The following is a 20,000-nucleotide window of genomic DNA, read 5'->3' on the forward strand; positions in this document are numbered from 1 at the left end:
AGTACTAGTGGAATGGAAGGTCAGTGTGTGTGTGTGTGTGTGTGTGTGTGTGTGTGTGTGTGTGTGTGTGTGTGTGTGTGTGTGTGTGTGTATATAGTACTAGTGGAATGGAAGGTTAGTGTGTGTGTGTGTGTGTGTGTGTGTGTGTGTGTGTGTGTGTGTGTGTGTGTGTGTGTGTGTGTGTGGTGTGTGTGTGGTGGATATAGTACTAGTGGAATGGAAGGTCAGTGTGTGTGTGTGTGTGGATATAGTACTAGTGGAATGGAAGGTCAGTGTGTGTGTGGGTGTGTGTGTGGATATAGTACTAGTGGAATGGAAGGTCAGTGTGTGGATATAGTACTAGTGGAATGCAAGGTGTGTGTGTGTGGATGTACTAGTGGAATGCAAGGTCAGTGTGTGTGTGGATATAGTACTAGTGGAATGGAAGGTCAGTGTGTGTGTGGATATAGTACTAGTGGAATGCAAGGTCAGTGTGTGTGTGGATATAGTACTAGTGGAATGGAAGGTCAGTGTGTGTATGGATATAGTACTGTGGAATGGAATGGAATAGTACTAGTGGAATGGAAGGTCAGTGTGTGTGTGTGTGTGTGGATATATAGTACTAGTGGAATGGAAGGTCAATGTGTGTGTGGTATAGTACTAGTGGAATGGAAGGTCAGTGTGTGTGTGTGCGTGCGTGCGTGTACTAGTGGAATGGAAGGTCAGTGTGTGTGTGTGGATATAGTACTAGTGGAATGGAAGGTCAGTGTGTGTGTGGATATAGTACAAGTGGAATGGAAGGTCAGTGTGTGTGATATAGTACTAGTGGAATGCAAGGTCAGTGTGTGTGTGGATATAGTACTAGTGGAATGCAAGGTCAATGTGTGTGTGTGTGTGTGTGTGTGTGTGTGTGTGTGTGTGTGTGTGTGTGTGTGTGTGTGTGTGTGTGTGTGTGTGTGGATATAGTACTAGTGGAATGGAAGGTCAGTGTGTGTGTGTGGATATAGTACTAGTGGAATGGAAGGTCAGTGTGTGTGTGGATATAGTACTAGTGGAATGGAAGGTCAGTGTGTGTGTGGATATAGTACTAGTGGAATGGAAGGTCAGTGTGTGTGTGGATATAGTACTAGTGGAATGGAAGGTCAGTGTGTGTGTGGATATAGTACTAGTGGAATGGAAGGTCAGTGTGTGTGTGGATATAGTACTAGTGGAATGGAAGGTCAGTGTGTGGATATAGTACTACTGGATATAGTACTGTGTGTGTGTGTGTGTGTGGTCATAGTACTGTGGAATGGAAGGTCAGTGTGTGTGTGGATATAGTACTAGTGGAATGGAAGGTCAGTGTGTGTGTGGATATAGTACTAGTGGAATGGAAGGTCAGTGTGTGTGTGGATATAGTACTAGTGGAATGGAAGGTCAGTGTGTGTGTGGATATAGTACTAGTGGAATGGAAGGTCAGTGTGTGTGTGGATATAGTACTAGTGGAATGGAAGGTCAGTGTGTGTGTGGATATAGTACTAGTGGAATGGAAGGTCAGTGTGTGTGTGGATATAGTACTAGTGGAATGGAAGGTCAGTGTGTGTGTGGATATAGTACTAGTGGAATGGAAGGTCAGTGTGTGTGTGGATATAGTACTAGTGGAATGGAAGGTCAGTGTGTTTGGATGTAACTGACGGCTGATTTGGTGTTTACATGCTATAACAGTATGGGTTTGGTAAATCAGAATCACAAACAATTGTAGATTTTTCATATTGTCTAATTCTCCATGCACACACACCATAAGGAGAAGCAGTAAACCAATGTGCTGTGACTTTGATTCCCTTCCTCATTTGCATTGTTTTGACAAGCCAAATTAGGGTGGGCACACTAATTGGATAACAAGCAGGGCAGTCAGACAGAAGCGGGGTAGAGACATGTTGACCGGGTCACAGGAAAAGTGGAGTCTGGGTTAGCTTTACTGATAGCCCCACTGACAAGAACGGGGTATGCTACTTTGATGTGAGAGCAATTGCAAGATATATCTAATTAAAAACCAATTTAAATCGCTGATCGTGTTAGTACTTAAGCAGACTGCAAGTGTCAGGGTTTAAATGGATTATGCCTACCCTTTGTGCCAGACTGCCATTGACCTACAGTGTGAGGAGCACCAAATGATCATGTCTGCTGTGTTAGTGTGACTTCTTTTACACATACACACACTCCACCGCCCTGAAGAGTGTACGGTCGTCCTCACTGAAACAACTCACATCTATCACATAAAATATCCTGACATCATAAAGCTGCCCTTTTAATGATGATTAGCATTTCTTAATGGATTTAGGTGGTCTGCTATCTCTTTCGCTATCCCTTCTGCCAGTGAGCGCTCCCTTGAGTTAGATAGCAATGAGGGTAAGCCATTTTCATTAGTGACCCCGTTTCTCTTTCTAGAAATACCCTCCAAGACCGCAACACACACCTCCGGTTCTAAGCGGTGTGATGTTCTTCTCCTGACGGGGGCTATATTATGAAGCAAGGAAACCATTGCACAAGAAACTGTGTGAAACAGTGTTAACCAGCGGGGCACTTGCTTTCACTGTATGAGAGTGGGTGGGCGGACTGCCTGGGTAGAACCAATCATATGTAAAAATAGCCCCCTAGACGCTCTAGAAATATCCTAAATCTTCAGAGAAAACACAGGTCTTTCATCATCTTTACTAAAACATGAACTCTACAAAGTACACAATGCTCTCATTAGTAGGAGATTACGTCTCAAGTGTGTATAAACCGGTGCCACAAAGGCTAGTATGTACTGAAAAACAGGAAGTGGCATACTTGTACACTCTCAACCCTGTGCACAACGGAGAGGGCTGAAAATAAATCACTATTCCTCAAAATGGCTGCCTATTTACCTGCTCCTTGATGCCACTGACAGATGCTGCCAGGGAGTAATAAGACAGGAAGAGGACATCTGAGGAGGCGATTAAAAGAAACGTGCATAATGCAAACTAACTCTGGGGAGTTAAAATGCAAACCACAACTACCAAGTTGCGCGACTGTTGTAAAATACACTAACGGTCGAAAGTGTATTTTCAAGTGTTTTTCTGATTTTTTTTACTATTTTCTTCTTTGTAGAATAATAGTGAAATACATCAAAACCATAAAATAACACATATGGAATCAAGTAGTAACCAAAAAAGTGTGAAACCAATGAAAATATATTTAATTTTTCAAAGTAGTCACCTTTGCCTTGATGACAGCTTCGCATATACTTGTAATTTCTTTCCTTCTTAATGCGTTTGAGCCAATCAGTTGTGTTGTGACAAGGTAGGTGGGGTATACAGAAGATTGCCCTATTTGGTAAAAGACCAAGTCCATATTATGGAAAGAACAGCTCAAATAAGGAAAGAGAAACAACAGTCCATCATTACTATAAGAAATTAAGGTCAATTAATATGGAAAATGTAAATAACTTTTAAAGTTTCTTCAAGTGCAGTCACAAAAACCATCAAGCACTATGATGAAAATGGCTCTTATGAGGCCCGCCACAGGAATGGAAGAACCAGAGTTACCTCTGCTGCAGAGGATACGTTCATTTGAGTTACCAGCCTCAAATTGCACTCCTCTTTCTCTTCTGGTTAGAGCCAGTTTACGCTGTACTGTGAAGGGAGTAGGACACAGCATTGTATGAGATCTTCAAGTTCTTGGCAATTTCTCACATGGAATAGCCTTCAATTCTCAGAACAAGAATAGACTGATGAGTTTCCGAAGAAAGTATTTTGTTTCTGGACATTTTGAGCCTGAAATTCAACCCACAATTGCTGACGCTCCAGATACTCAACTAGTCTAAAAGAATGCCAGTTTAATTGCTTCTTTAAAATCAGAAAAACAGTTTGTGCTAACATAACTGCAAAAGGGTTTTCTAATTATCAATTAATCTTTTAAAATTATAATCTTGGATTAGCTAACACAACGTGGCATTGGAACACAGGCGTGATGGTTGCCATACTTTTAAGCTCATGCTATATTCTGGCTGGTATAGTTGAAATTCATCCTTTCGGCGTGTTGACCGTCACTCATCCTATCATCAGTAATCATGTTTTAGACGCCAACCGAACTGACATCATACTCATTAAGTCCCAACGCATATTTTCAACTGGTTGGATTACCGAAATATGGTTTAATAATTTCCAATCTTTTGATGTCACCAGACTCTCTATGTTAACAAAGGGATTTTCAATAGTCACATCGCTAGAGTCGAGAGAGGAAAACGGGGAAAGGTATTTATGGGGGTCATAAACCTCCCCAACTCAGGCCAACGTCATGACAGAAATAATGCACTCTAGAATGCCCTTCTAGCCAATCAGAAAAACAGCATTCAACAATGCCATTGTATAATTCAGCAATAAGGAAGGCCTGAAGGAGTGTGGTGTATGGCCAGCATACCACAGCTAAGGGCTGTTCTTAGACACGACGCAATCCCCGAGGTGCCTTACTGCCATTACAAACTAGTTACAAAAGGTAATTAGAACAGTAAACAAGTCATTTTGTGTCATACCCGTGGCTTTCAGCCAATCAGCATCCAGGGCTCGAATGACCTGGTTTATAATTCAAAATATAGCCTTTTTTGTAGAATATTACAGCCACTATTCCATGTGTTCTACATGTAAGCACGTGCGGCAGCATAGGATACTGAGCACAGACAAGTAAAATAATACAACATAAAAATATGATACTGTTCTTTTGAAATTCAATTATATAAAAACAATTTTTTTAATGAACTGTTATAAGAAAATAATAATGCATTTCTTTGTGATGGTGTACAACACTTGTGGTGTTTTGTGGTTTTACATATAGCCTACAGTAACAAACAAATTACAATTTTATTTTGTTTGTATTTTAAATGGTAGGCCTGCCTAAAACCTTCCTAAACACAAGCAAATTATATATTTTTTGCAATAGCATTAGTGTCAAATATTTTCTCCAAAATCGACAAATTTACCTTCCTGGGAAATTTGCAACCACACCGGTAATATCCCAGTATTGCTTTTCAAACTGAAAATGCTATTTAAAAGCATAATAGCAGTCCCCAAAAATCTGACATGGTTTTACCACTGTAAATGGAGAAATATAGACAAGAATCTATATGGTTTCTTGTTGTAATTGGCACAATTTAATCAACTCAAAGTTTTGTCAAAGTCTCCACAATACTTCGTTGATGTATCCTAAACGTAGGTTACGATCCTAGAGCTTAGTGGAAATTACATTCGTTTCAGCTTACCTTTGACTGAAAGATATCACCCAGCTTGTTGGCCCTCTTCTCTCCCCTGGCATCTGGCTATCAGTGGGATTTAGGAAGGTTGTGGCTGTTTTTACTTGATGATATGATAACCTGCTTATTGTAGTGACTGTCACAGAGAACATCTCCGGCTAAACAAATAGGCTTAGTAGCGGAGATTCAGCACCATGGATAGCGCCGCGGTTGAACAAAGTCCTGCAAACCTGACTCATCAAGCCCGTGCACTCGCATTGTTCTATGATGTTACTATAACAAATGTTGCAAATGTCTATTTCCTCGAGCGCGTTTGTGGACACAATGTATTGGACATTTTGTTAACAGTGAGTAGCTGCAGTTTATATGTTCATCCTCTACCAGTGCCACTAAGCTAGTTTGGGGATTTGTGAATGTGAGATGGAGATCGCCTTCATTAACTGAGTCGAGATGTCACGTGTAGCCTAGCATTGCAATTTATAGAAGTCATGTAAGTAAGGGCCATTTTCTATTGGGGACTTTAAGTTGAGTAGGCGAAATATGGTCGGCTGCTTGCGTTGTGATGACTGGTCTAATGTATGAATGAAGCTAAAGTTGATGTCAGTTTCGGGCAGCTATTCACACATGCATATTTTGTATTTTTGCATTAGTGCAGCATAAAAATGGTAGGCCATATTATTGGTCCACAACATTAGAATTCTCGGGAAATGGCAGGTGCTTGGTCGGGACAGTCTCGAGATACCGGTTACTGGTATTAAACCCTAAACAGCATATACAAAATGTATTTATTATACTGTTAGAATGCATTGGCTCAGAACGGGATAACTAGATGTCTCGCTTTTCTACTGTTAGTATTCAGAGTAGAGAAACACGTGATTTTTGTATGACTTCGGGTCCAAATTCTACAAAGATCCATCAAAGAAAAAAAGGACCATATACATTTCAGGTAAAATAACAACCCATTGCTCGTCTTCCAGGATAAATTAGCTAGCAATAGCAAGATAGCTAAATGTCAATGAATGTCATGTGTGTTTGATATTCGCTCAAATTAATATAGTTGTTTCACAGTTGGTTTTAATATTTTAACCTGCGTGTCATGATTGCTTCTGGTGTGGATGGACAAAACCAACATGCGCAGGATGGCACATGGGCGTGTCCGGTGTAGTCAGTATGTTATGAAAGCACACAAACGCAAACCCACCCAACCACATCCAAGCTAAATCTCCCTCCCTCCCACAGTGAGACGATGGTAGGTGTTTGATGAGTGCTGGTGCGTCGTGACATGATTGGCAGCTGAGAGAGGCGAGCAAAAGGAAAAGAACACACCTACTGATCTGCAAGATGTGCATGATTCCCCAGAAGGAGACGATTCACAGCTTCAAAAGCACTGCTGCCAGCCATACTCAAAGTCTGTGTCTGTCTTCAGAGACAGCTGGAGATCAAAGACTTTCCAAACAACATTAGCAAGCTGAGACCACAGTGACCACAACACACCTGTCATTCATCTCAGAGACAAGCTGTAAGGTCAGAGAGACTGGCCTCAATTGGTCATGGTTGTGGCTTCAGATGCATGGTCAAGTTCAATTACATAGACCGCCACCAAAAGTTGTTATAGAAACACTGCTATGACTGGTTTGTTTGAGTCGAGCATAGATGTTCACTTTGGGCCTGAGCTGTTTGACTGAATCAGTCCTCTCCTGATATGATTTGAATAGACAAATGAATACGAATGCATTCTCTCATCATGTACTTAATAAATAGATCAATTCATTATGCTAATAGTGATGGACTTAACGTAATCCTTTTGTCTGTCCTAGTCTGTCGGGACGTACAGTGGGAGGGACAAACCATTGAATTCAGTTACAAAAATCAATAAGCCAGAATAAATTGACTTTGACTTGAAAAGGTTAGGGAAGAATGCTGTGGGCCATAAGCCCTTGTCAACCGCCCTCCCCTTGTCCAAACATCTTCACCATAAATCCACATGTCGTGCCGCCCCTCGTCCCACTCCAACCATTGTGCCCAAGAGCCAAAACCGTTTAATGCAGAACGTTAATTATATTTCAAACTAAACGGATGGAGAACGCCGGCTATTATCTCCGGGCTGAGCTGTGGCGGTCCGTCGATCATGTTTCTCTCATGGCGGGGAGCGACTTTGATCTGCAAAGCGGGGAGAATGGAAGAGGGGGAAAGAAAGAAAAACACTCAAGTTTTAATGGCTCTCCAGTGTGCTTAACGGAGAGGGAGAAGCCATGTCATGAGATACTATCCAACATGATCAATGGAAAGGGAAATCGCTACATCTAGGGATTCTTCACTGTCAAAGATAGTGTGCTCCTGGCTGCCGGTGGGCTGGTCCACTGCTCCCGAGGTAGGAGACCGAAGACTGGAACAAGTAGAGCTCCTTCCTCGCCTACACAAACTGTGTTGATTATATTACTACAAACAGCCACTTCATTTGTGGAGGATGGTAAGTGAGATGCCAACGTGCTGCACAGCAAGATACCTTCCTGATGAAAAATAAGAGACTATTGATAAAATTAGTCTCTTTTCCGCCATTATTATTGACATTTCGGAAAATGGAATTATATGAATTAAGGAACAGCAGCAAATGGTGGTAAGCGACGGGCTAAACATAGAGGTACTTAGGGGACGCTAGCCAAAGAGCGCAGCATTTGGCTGAATCAGAAAGCCAAGCTGAGTATTGTAGCAATTTCTTGAAAGAAGAAAAAGGTCCACGGACCATGGACACAGGGATGGTTGCAGTTGGCTGAAATGGAGCAGATGGCCGGATGCTGTCCAGGGGGGACACAGTCACAGGACGGACACAGTAACTAATTTGGTTCCTGGTTTCTGGATACATTAAGAAAAGCAGATTAGATGTGCCAAGAGTGGTGGCGGGTTGGTCGTTGGTATTGCAATCCGTGTGTCTCATCAGACCCTTGCCCTGGGGAAGGTCACAGGTCAACATGGCAGCTGGTGCTTTTCAAGTATCAATCTCCTGTAACCCGGTGGATGCAAAGGCATGCTTCACTGTTGATTGTGTTCATATGGCTCTTTGATGCACACAACACACTGATCTGGGGGAATCCCAGCAACATCTAATATTAAAGTGACACATGCTGAGACCGACCGCAATGCTCCTTTGTTTTCAAACTAATCTGAAAATACTGTGCTATACAGTGATATGTGCTCAAGATAATTCCATAGCATTGATGATGCCAGGGCTTGGTGCTCGTCTATTCATGCTCTAGTTTGGGAGAGTGGTTGTGTGTCATCTTTACAGTAAAGAAGGTGTATACACTAGCATGGCAGGTGGCCGAGTTACATTATGGCATAGTTTTTGGGGACGTACAGTAGGAGGGACAAACCATTGAATTCAGTTACAATAAGCCAGAATAAATTGACTGACTTGAAAAGGTTAGGGGAGAATGATGTAGGCCATAAGCCCTTGTCAACCCCCCTACCCTTGTTCAAACATCTTCACCATAAATCAACATGTCACGCCACCCCTCGTCCCACTCCAACCATTGTGCCCAAGAGCCCAAACCATTAACGCAGAACGTTAATTAATTTTCAAACTAAACGGGTGGAGCACGTCGGCTATTATCTCCGGGCTGAGCTGTGGCGGTCCAGTCGATGATGTTTCTCTCATGGCGGGGAGTGACTTTGATCTGCAAAGCGGGGAGAATGGAAGAGGGGGAAAGAAAGAAAAACCCCAATGTTCCTCACTGTGAGCGAGGAATCTGGCAAACCCTCTCGCAAACTCATTGCCATCCTGTATAGAAAGTGTCAAGGGTGCAAGTGAGGAGAGAAAGACACTGGGTAAAATGAATAAGAACACAATGAAAGCAGAAAGAGCGAGACATTGCCCCTGACTGAGTTTCTCCAGTCTAAGAACAGTCGGTGAGAGGGAGAGAGTGAGTCACAAGCTTAGCCTTCAGCCCAGACAAACCGGTAGCGACTCCCGGACAGAGATTGAGTTCAGACTGCAGGTGAACCAGTCTGAAAGGCCTGGGGCCAGTGACACACAGACAGCCCTCTCAGTTCTCTCAGCCCAAGCTCCAGATTGAGTTCTGAGTGCACCTCACCTGGACGGGACCCCCTGCTGCTTCCCCTGAATGTCTCTCGGCTCCCAAAACACCATTCACAGCTGCCGAGAAGAGGAGTAAGGGGTGAAATGGGGACACAATAGCTGTCTCCTTCTCCTGAGATATTATTCCTTTTAGAAATAAGTGTCGGACTCTGCTGCTCTCCCACTGAGAGAAGTCTTAGTCTTAAGTCTTATCCAAAAATGAGCTGCTGGTATTACATCGCCACGTTAGTGAATAATAGACATTTTAAATCAATTGGCTGACATAAACAAGTTACTAAAACAGATAGAAAATGTGTACCAATGGATTATAAAACAGTAGAAGGCTGGAAAGGAGAGAGTAAGACTTCAAACTGTATATATATATGAGTGTGCTTAAAGTGCATTGAAAGGGCTCTGGGGTGATGTACAGTCGTGGCCAAAAGTTTTGAGAATGACACAAATATTAATTTCCACAAAGTTTGCTGCTTCAGTGTCTTTAGATATTTTTGTCAGATGTTTTTTGGAATACTGAAGTATAGTTACAAGCATTTCACAAGTGTCAAAGGCTTTTATTGACAATTACATGAAGTTGATGCAATGAGTCAAAATTTGCAGTGTTGACCCTTCTTTTTCAAGAGCTCTGCAATCCGCCCTGGCATGCTGTCAATTAACTTCTGGACCACATCCTGAGTAATGGCAGCCCATTCTTGCATAATCCATGCTTGGAGTTTGTCAAAATTTGTGGGTTTTTGTTTGTCCACCCGCCTCTTGAGGATTGACCACAAGTTCTCAATGGGATTAAGGTCTGGGGAGTTTCCTGACCATGGGCCCAAAATATCGATGTTTTGTTCCTCGAGCCACTTAGTTATCACTTTTGCCTTATGGCAAGGTGCTCCATCATGCTGGAAAAGGCATTGTTCGTCACCAAACTGTTCCTGGATGGTTGGGAGAAGTTGCTCACGGAGGATGTGTTGGTACTATTCTTTATTCATGGCTGTGTTCTTAAGCAAAATTGTGAGTGAGCCCACTCCCTTGGCTGAGAAGCAACCCCACACATGAATGGTCTCAGGATGCTTTACAGTTGACATGACACATGACTGATGGTAGCGCTCACCTTATCATCTCCAGACAAGCTTTTTTCCGGATGCCCCAAACAATCGGAAAGGGGATTCAGAGAAAATGACTTTACCCCAGTCCTCAGCAGTCCAATCCCTGTACCTTTTGCAGAATATCAGTCTGTCCCTGATGTTTTTCCTGGAGAGAAATGGCTTCTTTGCTGCCCTTCTTGACACCAAGCCATCCTCCAAAAGTCTTCGCCTCACTGTGCGTGCAAATGCACTCACACCTGCCTGCTGCCATTCCTGAGCAAGCTCTGTACTGGTGGTGCCCAGATCCCGAATCAACTTTAGGAGACGGTCCTGGCACTTTCTGGACTTTCTTGGGCGCCCTGAAGCCTTCTTCACAACAATTGAACCGCTCTCCTTGAAGTTCTTGAATCCCTTTTTGATGATCCTTGCAGGTAACCATGGTTGACAGAGGAGGAACAATGATTCCAAGCACCACCCTCCTTTTGAAGCTTCCAGTCTGTTATTCGAACTCAATCAGCATGACAGAGTGATCTCCAGCCTTGTCAACACACACACACGTGTTAACGAGAGAATCACTGACATGTCAGCTGGTCCTTTTGTGGCAGGGCTGAAATGCAGTGGAAATGTTTTTTGAGGATTCAGTTCATTTGAATGGCAAATAGGGACTTTGCAATCAATTGCAATTAATCTGATCACTCTTCATAACATTCTTGAGTATATGCAAATTTCCATCATACAAACGGAGGCAGCAGACTTCGTGAAATGTAATATTTGTGTCATTCTCAAAACTTTTGGCCACGACTGTAGACTAATGCCCGATTCGATTAGAGCACCATGCTCTTCCCTACTTTGTTGGTTGAAAAATGTTTAATTAAAGGAGGATACAAGAGTGCAAAACACTTCAATAACTTAAGAATGGAAAATACACCTGGCTTACATTCAGATTGCTCGACTGCTTCTGCTCTCAGACCACTGGATTTGTGTGTTTCTCCAGGACGCTCTATGATAAAAAATATGAAGGTGTTTTAACTGGTGCTTATTCTTCAGCCAAAGGACAGCTGAAAGGGGCTCATTACACTGTCCATCCATAGATCTCAGCATCCCGACCACTCCATTCGAACATATTGATTACTGTCTGTCTGCAACAGCCTCTGAACGCCCAGAGTTATTATGTGCTTGTCAGCTGCTAAATTGGTAAAATGGGTGAAAGCTTCTCTTCTGTTGGTGTCTGTACAGGAAAAGTAGGGCTACATTAGTGTGCTTGTCGAGTGTTGCAATGAACCACTCATCTTGCTTGGTTCATACAAGAACAAACTAAATGTGCGTCCATCTATGAAGACAGGGAAACAATGTAGGAGACAATCTTTTGAAAGTAGATTCTTATTCCCATCGCTGGAAACTCCGCCCAAAATCCTCTGACAGTTCCCTCGGAGAACATGTTATGTCCAGGTCAGAGCATGTGCTGCAGGAGAACAGCCCCTAGACGTACACACACACACACACACACACACACACACACACACACACACACACACACACACACACACACACACACACACACACACACACACACACACACACACTATAAGGGCAGGCCATCCACTCTTTCTCCTCCTGAACAAGCCGTCAAATGTGTGCTGATGCTCTGGGGAGAAACATCACCGGAGTCACCATGCTGTCATACAGACAGTCACAGTCCCACTAAGTAAACCACTGAAACACTTGAGCACTACTCCATCCTCAGAGAGGTATAGAATCCACAACATACACTGAGTGTACAAAACATTAAGAACACCCTCCTAATATTGAGTTGCACCCCCTTTTGCACTCAGAACAGCCTCAGTTCATTGGGACATGGACCTTATAAGGTGTCAATTGCGTTCCACAGGGATGGACCATGTTGACTCCAATGCTTCCCACAGCTGTGTTAAGCTAGCAAGATGGAATTATTGATACACACAAGAAACTGTTGTGTTTGAACCCAACAGCAATTCTTGACACAAACTGGTGCGCCTGGCAGTATTGCCATGCCCCATTCAAAGGCATTTAAATCTTTTGGCTTACCCACTCACCCTCGGAATAGCACACATGCACAATCCATGTCTCAAAACTTAAAAATCCTTCTTTAACCTGTCTCCCCCCCTTCATCTACACTGATTGAAGTTGATTTAACAAGTGGCATCAATAAGGGATTCTAGTTTTCACCTGGTTAGTCTGTCAGGGGTGTCAAACTCATTCCACGGCGGTCCGAGTGTCTGCAGGTTTTAGTTTTTTCCTTTCAATTACGACCTAAACATCCAGGTGAGGGGAGTTCCTTACTAATCAGTGACCTTAATGAGACAATCAAGGGTGGAAAGAAAACCCACAGATACTCGGCCCTAGGTGGAATGAGTTTGACACGTGGTCTATGTCATGAAAAGAGCAGGTGTTCCTAATGTTTTGTACACTCAGTGTATGAGATCAGCGAAGATCCAACACCATGATAATCAATTTGATAGGTTTGGAGTGAGTGGGATTGAGAGAATGCTGGAGACAGTCACAGCAGGGGGGAATAGAAGACAATGGGTGTGTGTGTGTGTGTGTGTGTGTGTGTGTGTGTGCTTGGAAACAGAGGGTGAGAGAGTGAGTGACTGTGTGCAGCCAGTAGAGCAGAAACCTCCATCTGGGAGAAGTGTGATGAAGTAATCAAGTGCATATTGTATGATGCAGAGAGGCACCACTCCATACTGCGAGCCCAAAGAGGAGGTACCCAAACTGCCATATCTCTCAACTCCCATTGAACCTGACACAAAAAAACACTGAATAAAAAAAAACCTGTGTCCCTATAGTATGACAAACCATGTTATACTGAACAAAAATATAAAACGCAACATGTAATGTGTTGGTCTCATGTTTCATGAGCTGAAATATAAGATCCTGCTGAGTGCAGGAATGCCCACAAGAGCCGTTGCCAGAGAATTGAATGTTTTGTCTACCGTAAGCTGCCTCCAACGTCGTTTTAGAGAATTTGGCAGTACGTCTAACCGGCCTCACAACCGACACTATGTATGTGGGCGAGTGGTTTGCTGATGTCAACATTGTGAACAAGTGAACAGAGTGGCAGTGGGGTTATGTAATGGGCAGGCATAAGCTACAGACAATGAACACAATTGCATTTTACTGATGGCAATTTGAATGCAGAGAGATACCGTGACGAGATCCTAAAGCCCGTTGATGTGCCATTTATCCGACGCCGTCGCCTCATGTTTCAGCATGATATTGCACAGCCCCATGTCGCAAGAATCTGCACACAATTACTGGAAGCTGAACAGTTCTATCCGTGGCCTGCATACTCACCAAATGTCACCAATTGAGCATGTTTGGGATGGTCTGGACAGCGTGTTCCAGTTCCTGCCAATATCCAGCAATTTGCACAGCCATTGAAGACCAGTGGGACAACATTCTACAGGCCACAATCAACAGTCTGATCAACTCTATGTGAAGGAGATGTGTCGCGCTGCATGAGGCAAATGGTGGTCACACCAGATACTGACTGGTTTTCTGACCCACAACTATTTTCTAAGGTGTCTGTAACCAACAGATGCACATCTGTATTGCCAGTCATGTGAAATCCATAGATTAGGGCGTCATTTATTTATTTCAATTGACTGATTTCCTTTATATGAACTGTAAATCAGTCAAATCTTTCAAATTGTTGAATGTTGCATTTCGATTTTTGTTCAGTATATTTTTTACCTCCAAACTAATGAATCAACAATGAATCTTCAACTGCTAAGGGCCTGAAACGCATATTCTTCGACCTCCTTGATCCCATTGACACCTCCTCAGAAGAGTCAATAAAAGCCTGAGGCTGATGGCTCTGGCATAGAGTGTTGCTCATTCAATTAAAACATGATTATACTATTTGAAAAGGTCAAATGTCAATCTCTTTGGCAGGAAATAGGCTGGAGACTGCCGTGCTTAAACACTGTGCTGTGACGCATCAAATGACCCCCCGAGCAGCTATTAGCATTCATCACAGCCAGTCTGCAGAGACGAGAACGGTGCAACGTTTTGCCCTATTCCTCGTTACCTAGGCGCTTGTTTGTTTTTGACTTCCAGACTTCCAGTGCCCAACACGACACATTGCTCGTTTTCCCAGGAACACAAGGCTTTTTGGGCTCAGTGAATGGTTTTCACTGCCCATCTTAAAATTAAAATACACATTCATTCTGTAAAGATAGGAAGTGTGTGGGCAGGCAGGATTTTCATCCAAAACCCAGCTATAAATAACAAGCGAATGTGAGAGAAAGAATAGAAGAGAGAGAGAGAGAGAAAAAAAATAAGAGTGGGAGGCACATTAAACTGGCCAAACATTTGGTAAGCAGAGTCTGTTCAAGCACAGAGTACACTCAACTGCAGACAATTACAAACTAACTAAAAGATGTATGAAAATGTAGGCTAGATCTACGAAATGTCGCAATTACAGGCCATGCCCGGGTCTTAGGATCAAACTGGACCATCTGTTTTGATGGTGTTTACACTACACACCATAAACATGGTCTATAATTATTGACAGGAGAATCATTATCAATCACCACAGCAATCTTCTGTCCATGTTCCCGATCTGGTTTTAAACTAATCACCCTGGATTGATGGTTGGGTCAGAGCTTAATATGTGATTAAGTTCCATAGCTTGAAGACGAGGACTTGGTGTGATAGAATGGACCTCCCAGGATGCGGATGGCCCAAAGAGAAGGAGTTAAGCTGCCAGAGAGATTCAACTGACCCTCCGCCAGAAACCGAGGCTCACATGTACGTGTGTGTGTGTGTGTGTGTGTGTGTGTGTGTGTGTGTGTGTGTGTGTGTGTGTGTGTGTATGTATGCTTCACGCACAAGCGTGTGTACATAAAGCGTTACAAATGTCCCAGAAATGCTCCACGTCTTCTTAACTATGTCAGTCTTAACATTGTCTATTATGAAGTCGCACAGATGGAACAAAACAATCAGCATGAACATAGGCCTAGCTTTGGCCCTGTCCTGACTGATATCTTATCTCAATCTACGGGCTGCTGATAATCTACACATCCTCTTCCTGCTGCCTGTCCTCTCTGACCATGCCACCTTATCCCAAGGTCAGGAGTGTTTTAAAGACTGCTGCTAACATTGGCTCTTATCGGTCATGTCCCCATGCTGAAGTGTGACCTGTGGCTTTCACTTCATCACTGAAAACTCATCCATCTAATCTATTTATATCGAAAGCCATTCAAGGTTAGAATTACATGTTTTATATGGATATTGACACATAATATTGGCCTTCAACGTACAAATCACACTTCATGCAAACTAATCTAATCCAAAAAGCATTGCGGGTCAGTGAACACAAAATAGATCATTGAAAGTCATGGCGATTACCAATGAATTCTTCTCGAACAGAGCCTAAACTGACCCATCATGAGACCTCTCCCCTAATCCCCATTACATTTTTCCTATGGGTCAGTGTGCCACTCACCTCCCACTGGTATTGCGCAGGATGACCAGGGCGTCAGGGAAGCCATCCATGTTGTAGTCTCCCAGGTGCAGGGTGATGGGGTTGTGGAGCTCCCCAGCAGGAGGGGTGGTCTGGGGGGGCACAAAGCCCCAGAGAGTCTCCCTCCTCTGGAAATCAGTCAGGACTGGCACCCACTGCAACAGGAGAGAAAACAACGAAGCTGGTTCAGCTCATTGATGATACAGTATACTACACCGAAATGAGACTCGGAGCGAAAAGAATATGAAACAACATGGACTATTATTAACTGCTGGTGTATTTAGCAGAAATGACATCGGGGTGTTAGCGGGTTCAGAAGAGTTGATGAATTACCGCCATTAATGCTACAAGTCAAAAGTTAGAAATAAGTGCCAGGGCAGAGGGAATTTCTTCCTTCCTGTTCCCCGCAATAAAACAGTCATTTCTCATCAGACCATATTTTGTATTTGAAAAGAGCTGCAGAAATGAGATATATCCCTGTGAAACCCACTATGACTGTGTATCCTTGACCTCCCCTGATTATACAGTACTATGATACATATTGCAGTGAAAGAGACTATATATTGATAGAGATACTCGCCCCCTGCCCTCCCCTGCAAAGCTCTAACAACACATATTCCACCCTTGACAGCTCAACTGAGTAGTCAATAAACCCCGGGGACGTCTCTCTCTGACAGTGACTGATGTTCATCATAATAGAATGTGAATGTACAAAAAAAAAAAATCATACTAACTACTGTGGGTAAATTCATTATATTCACAAAAATGTATGCACTCACTACTGTACGTCGCCAAGGATAAGAGCGCCTGCTAAATATATATACATTTTTTAAAGTGTCATATTTAATTAGTCATTGAACACTATAATGAATAGTGAATCAAATCCAAGTAAGATTCCTTAATAGTGATGCATCCAATGATAAAAATGGCCAGTCTCACAGAGCGACATCCTCAGATACCATCATTAGTAACCGTTACTGAATAGACGGATGTGAATACGAGAAGTACACAAAGAGCTTTAAAGGAGAGGGGAGCGGAGATAGGAGCTATTCTTCATGCAGCTGAACGCCTCTCTGTTTTCCCCTCGTCTCCACAAGGCCCACCTATTATTGGAAGCACTGGGAATGCTGTGAGTTTAAATATTCATGATGTTAAAAACAGGGAAAAAACAGGTGCATCTCTGCACATTATATCCGCCAGAGGTACCGCCATGAAGGTAGCGGCGATGTCTGCTAATATCGCTGTTCTCCCTCTCTGAATTCCTTAAACACAGGCAACGTATTTACAGACAGAGAAAACGAGCAGCAAGAGAGGAGAGAGTTGAGGCCATAAGAAAGTCTCTCATGAGGAAAGCGTATAGTCTCGTGTGAGTATTTACAGGGGATAGACCTCAGTGCTGGACGGCTGGTGTTCCTTTGATGAATCAGTACAACGTAGGCTCTGATGTATAACCCTGTTGACGTGGTTCCGCTACATGATAGGGCAGGGGAAGACGGCGTGATATGTACAGTATGGCTGCACCGGCAGGGAATGTGTTAGGGATGAGGGCGCGTGGGAAAGGTAAGTGTTTTTGTCTGGACAGTGTGGGTGAAACCATTGGGAGTATGTGTTATGAGCTATGTACAATTTGTGCAAGGTACTGGGGGTGAAATAGCATCTCCATCTTAGGGCTCTTGGCCAGAAAGCCATTCAAACAATCCCACCCAGGTGATTGAAGTCCCACTGAGCCGAGCTCAGAACCATGGCTTTATCGGGCCTGGGCGGGGAGTTAAGTGACTGCCGACAATGATAATTCACATTATTTAAAGTTATATGTGAAAGGTTATGGGTGTTTGGAAGAACGACAGGCGGTTACTGAGCTTAAATTACGACTTCCTTTGAGTGAGATTAACTGGTAATAATCACAGGTCATTACGAAGTTCAATGATCATTCATCATATGTGTGATGAATACCGACTGGTTTTAACGAGGGTTTAATGATTGGCTATGATTATCTAAATACAGGAATAGTTATAACTGGAACGGCTATGTAAATACAGTTGAAGTCGGAAGTTTACATACACTTAGGCTGGACTCATTAAAACTTGATTTTCAACGACCACAAATTTCTTGTGAACAAACTATAGTTTTGGCAAGTCGGTTAGGACATCTACTTTGTGCATGACACAAGTAATTTTTCCAACAATTGCTTACAGACAGATTATTTCACTTATAATTCACTGTATCGCAATATAAGTGGGTCAGAAGTTTACATACACTAAATTGACTGTGCCTTTAAACAGCTTGGAAAGTTCCAGAAAATGATGTCATGGCTTTAGAAGCTTCTGATAGGCTAATTGACATAATTTGAGTCAATTGGAGGTGCACCTGTGGATGTATTTCAAGGCCTACCTTCAAACTCGGTGCCTCTGCTTGACATCATGGGAAAATCAAAATAAATCTGTAAATTGTAGACCTCCACAAGTCTGGTTATACGCAAGTATAAACACCATGGGACCACACAGCCGGTCACAGCCGGTCATACAACTCAGGAAAGAGACGCGTTCTGTCTCCTACAGATGAACATACTTTGGTGCGAAAAGTGCAAATGAATCCCAGAACAACAGCAAAGGACCTTGTGAAGATGCTGGAGGAAACCGGTACAAAAGTAACTATTTCCACAGTAAAACGAGTCCTATATCGACATAACCTGAACGGCCGCTCAGCAAGGAAGAAGCCACTGCTCCAAAACCGACATAAAAAAGCCAGACTACAGTTTGCAACTGCACATAGGGACAAAGATAGTACTTTTTGGAGAAATGTCCTCTGGTCTGATGAAACAAAAATGGAACTGTTTGGCCATAATGACCATCGTTATGTTTGGAGGAAAAAGGGGGTGGCTTGCGAGCCGAAGAACACCATCCCAATCGTGAAGCACGGGGGTGGCAGCATCATGTTGTGGGGGTGCTTCGCTGCAGGAGGGACTGTTGCACTTCACAAAATAGATGGCATTACGAGGAAGGGAAATGTGGTATATTGAAGCAACATCTCAAGACATCAGTCAGGAAGTGAAAGCTTGGTCGCAAATGGGTCTTCCAAATGGACAATGATCGCAAGCATACTTCCAAAGTTGTGGAAAATAGCTTAAGGACAACACAGTCAAGGTGTTGGAGTGGCCATCACAAAGCCCTGACCTCAGTCCTATAGAAAATCTGTGGGCAGAACTGAAAAAGTGTGTGCGAGCAAGGAGGCCTACAAACCTGACTCAGTTACACCAGCTTTGTCAGGAGGAACGGGCCAAAATTCACCCAACTTATTGTGGGAAGCTTGTGGAAGGCTACCCGAAACATTTGACCCAAGTTAAATAATTTTAAAGGCAATTCTACCAATTACTAATTGAGTGTATGTAAACTTCTGACCCGCTGGGAATGTGATGAAGGAAATAAAAGCTGAAATAAATCTCTACTATTATTCTGAAGTTTCACATTCTTAAAATAAAGTGGTGATCCTAAGTGACCAAAGGCAGGGAATTTTTACTAGGATTAAATGTCAGGAATTGTGAAAAACTGAGTTTAAATGTAGTCGGCTAAGGTGTATGTAAATTTCCGACTTCAACTGTACGTCCCAATGATTTGTTTTTGCCAGGTTACACAGAACCTGGGAAATGAAACCATGGCGTATTTAAGCTAATTAGTACTGTGTACGGTAACAAACACTACACCGCTAAATTAAACTGCTGAGCCCACGCATGCACACCCAGTCTCTCACTTCTATAAGTGCTCTGAAAACACAACACATTTTAGAGCTTAACTGCCACTTAGAACCAAACAAACAAAAACTATGCTAATGGAAACTTGGGATGAAGCTCACCTTGGACACAGCAGTGCACAGACAACCTTGCATCACTCAAGTGTTCCACAAAATGGATTACGCTGGGTCACTGTAAAGTGGATCCTCAACAGTTGAGTCTGATAATAAAAAGAGGAACTTCTCTGCATCTTGGCTAGGAGTGCTGCTTCAAACATCAGCTCTACTTACAGCTGGTCTACATTGGGGAGCAGAAGTCTATCATCAGCATTGTGCTGACTGCACCTCAGCCACGCTCAAGGTACTAAACGATAT

The 20,000-nt window shown here is 43.0% G+C and overlaps 1 protein-coding gene and 1 long non-coding RNA gene across 2 annotated transcripts in view; one reads left to right on the forward strand and one right to left on the reverse strand.

Annotated features, from left to right (window-relative positions):
- The window catches only part of LOC127907328 (uncharacterized), a 3,573-nt gene extending 3,100 nt beyond the window's left edge, over positions 1–473 (forward strand). The window contains exon 3 of the long non-coding RNA XR_008064164.1: positions 428–473. This is a non-coding gene — a long non-coding RNA (uncharacterized LOC127907328). The remainder of the gene's footprint in view (positions 1–427) is intronic.
- Positions 1–20,000, reverse strand: part of LOC118393749 (T-cell immunomodulatory protein-like) — a 125,516-nt gene that overhangs the window by 57,496 nt on the left and 48,020 nt on the right. Inside the window, exon 10 of the mRNA XM_035786790.2 lies at positions 15,882–16,054. Coding sequence (XP_035642683.2) covers positions 15,882–16,054 — 173 coding nt within the window. The remainder of the gene's footprint in view (positions 1–15,881; positions 16,055–20,000) is intronic.

This window comes from Oncorhynchus keta, chromosome 14, assembly GCF_023373465.1.
Source record: "Oncorhynchus keta strain PuntledgeMale-10-30-2019 chromosome 14, Oket_V2, whole genome shotgun sequence".
Taxonomy (NCBI): Eukaryota; Metazoa; Chordata; class Actinopteri; order Salmoniformes; family Salmonidae; genus Oncorhynchus; species Oncorhynchus keta.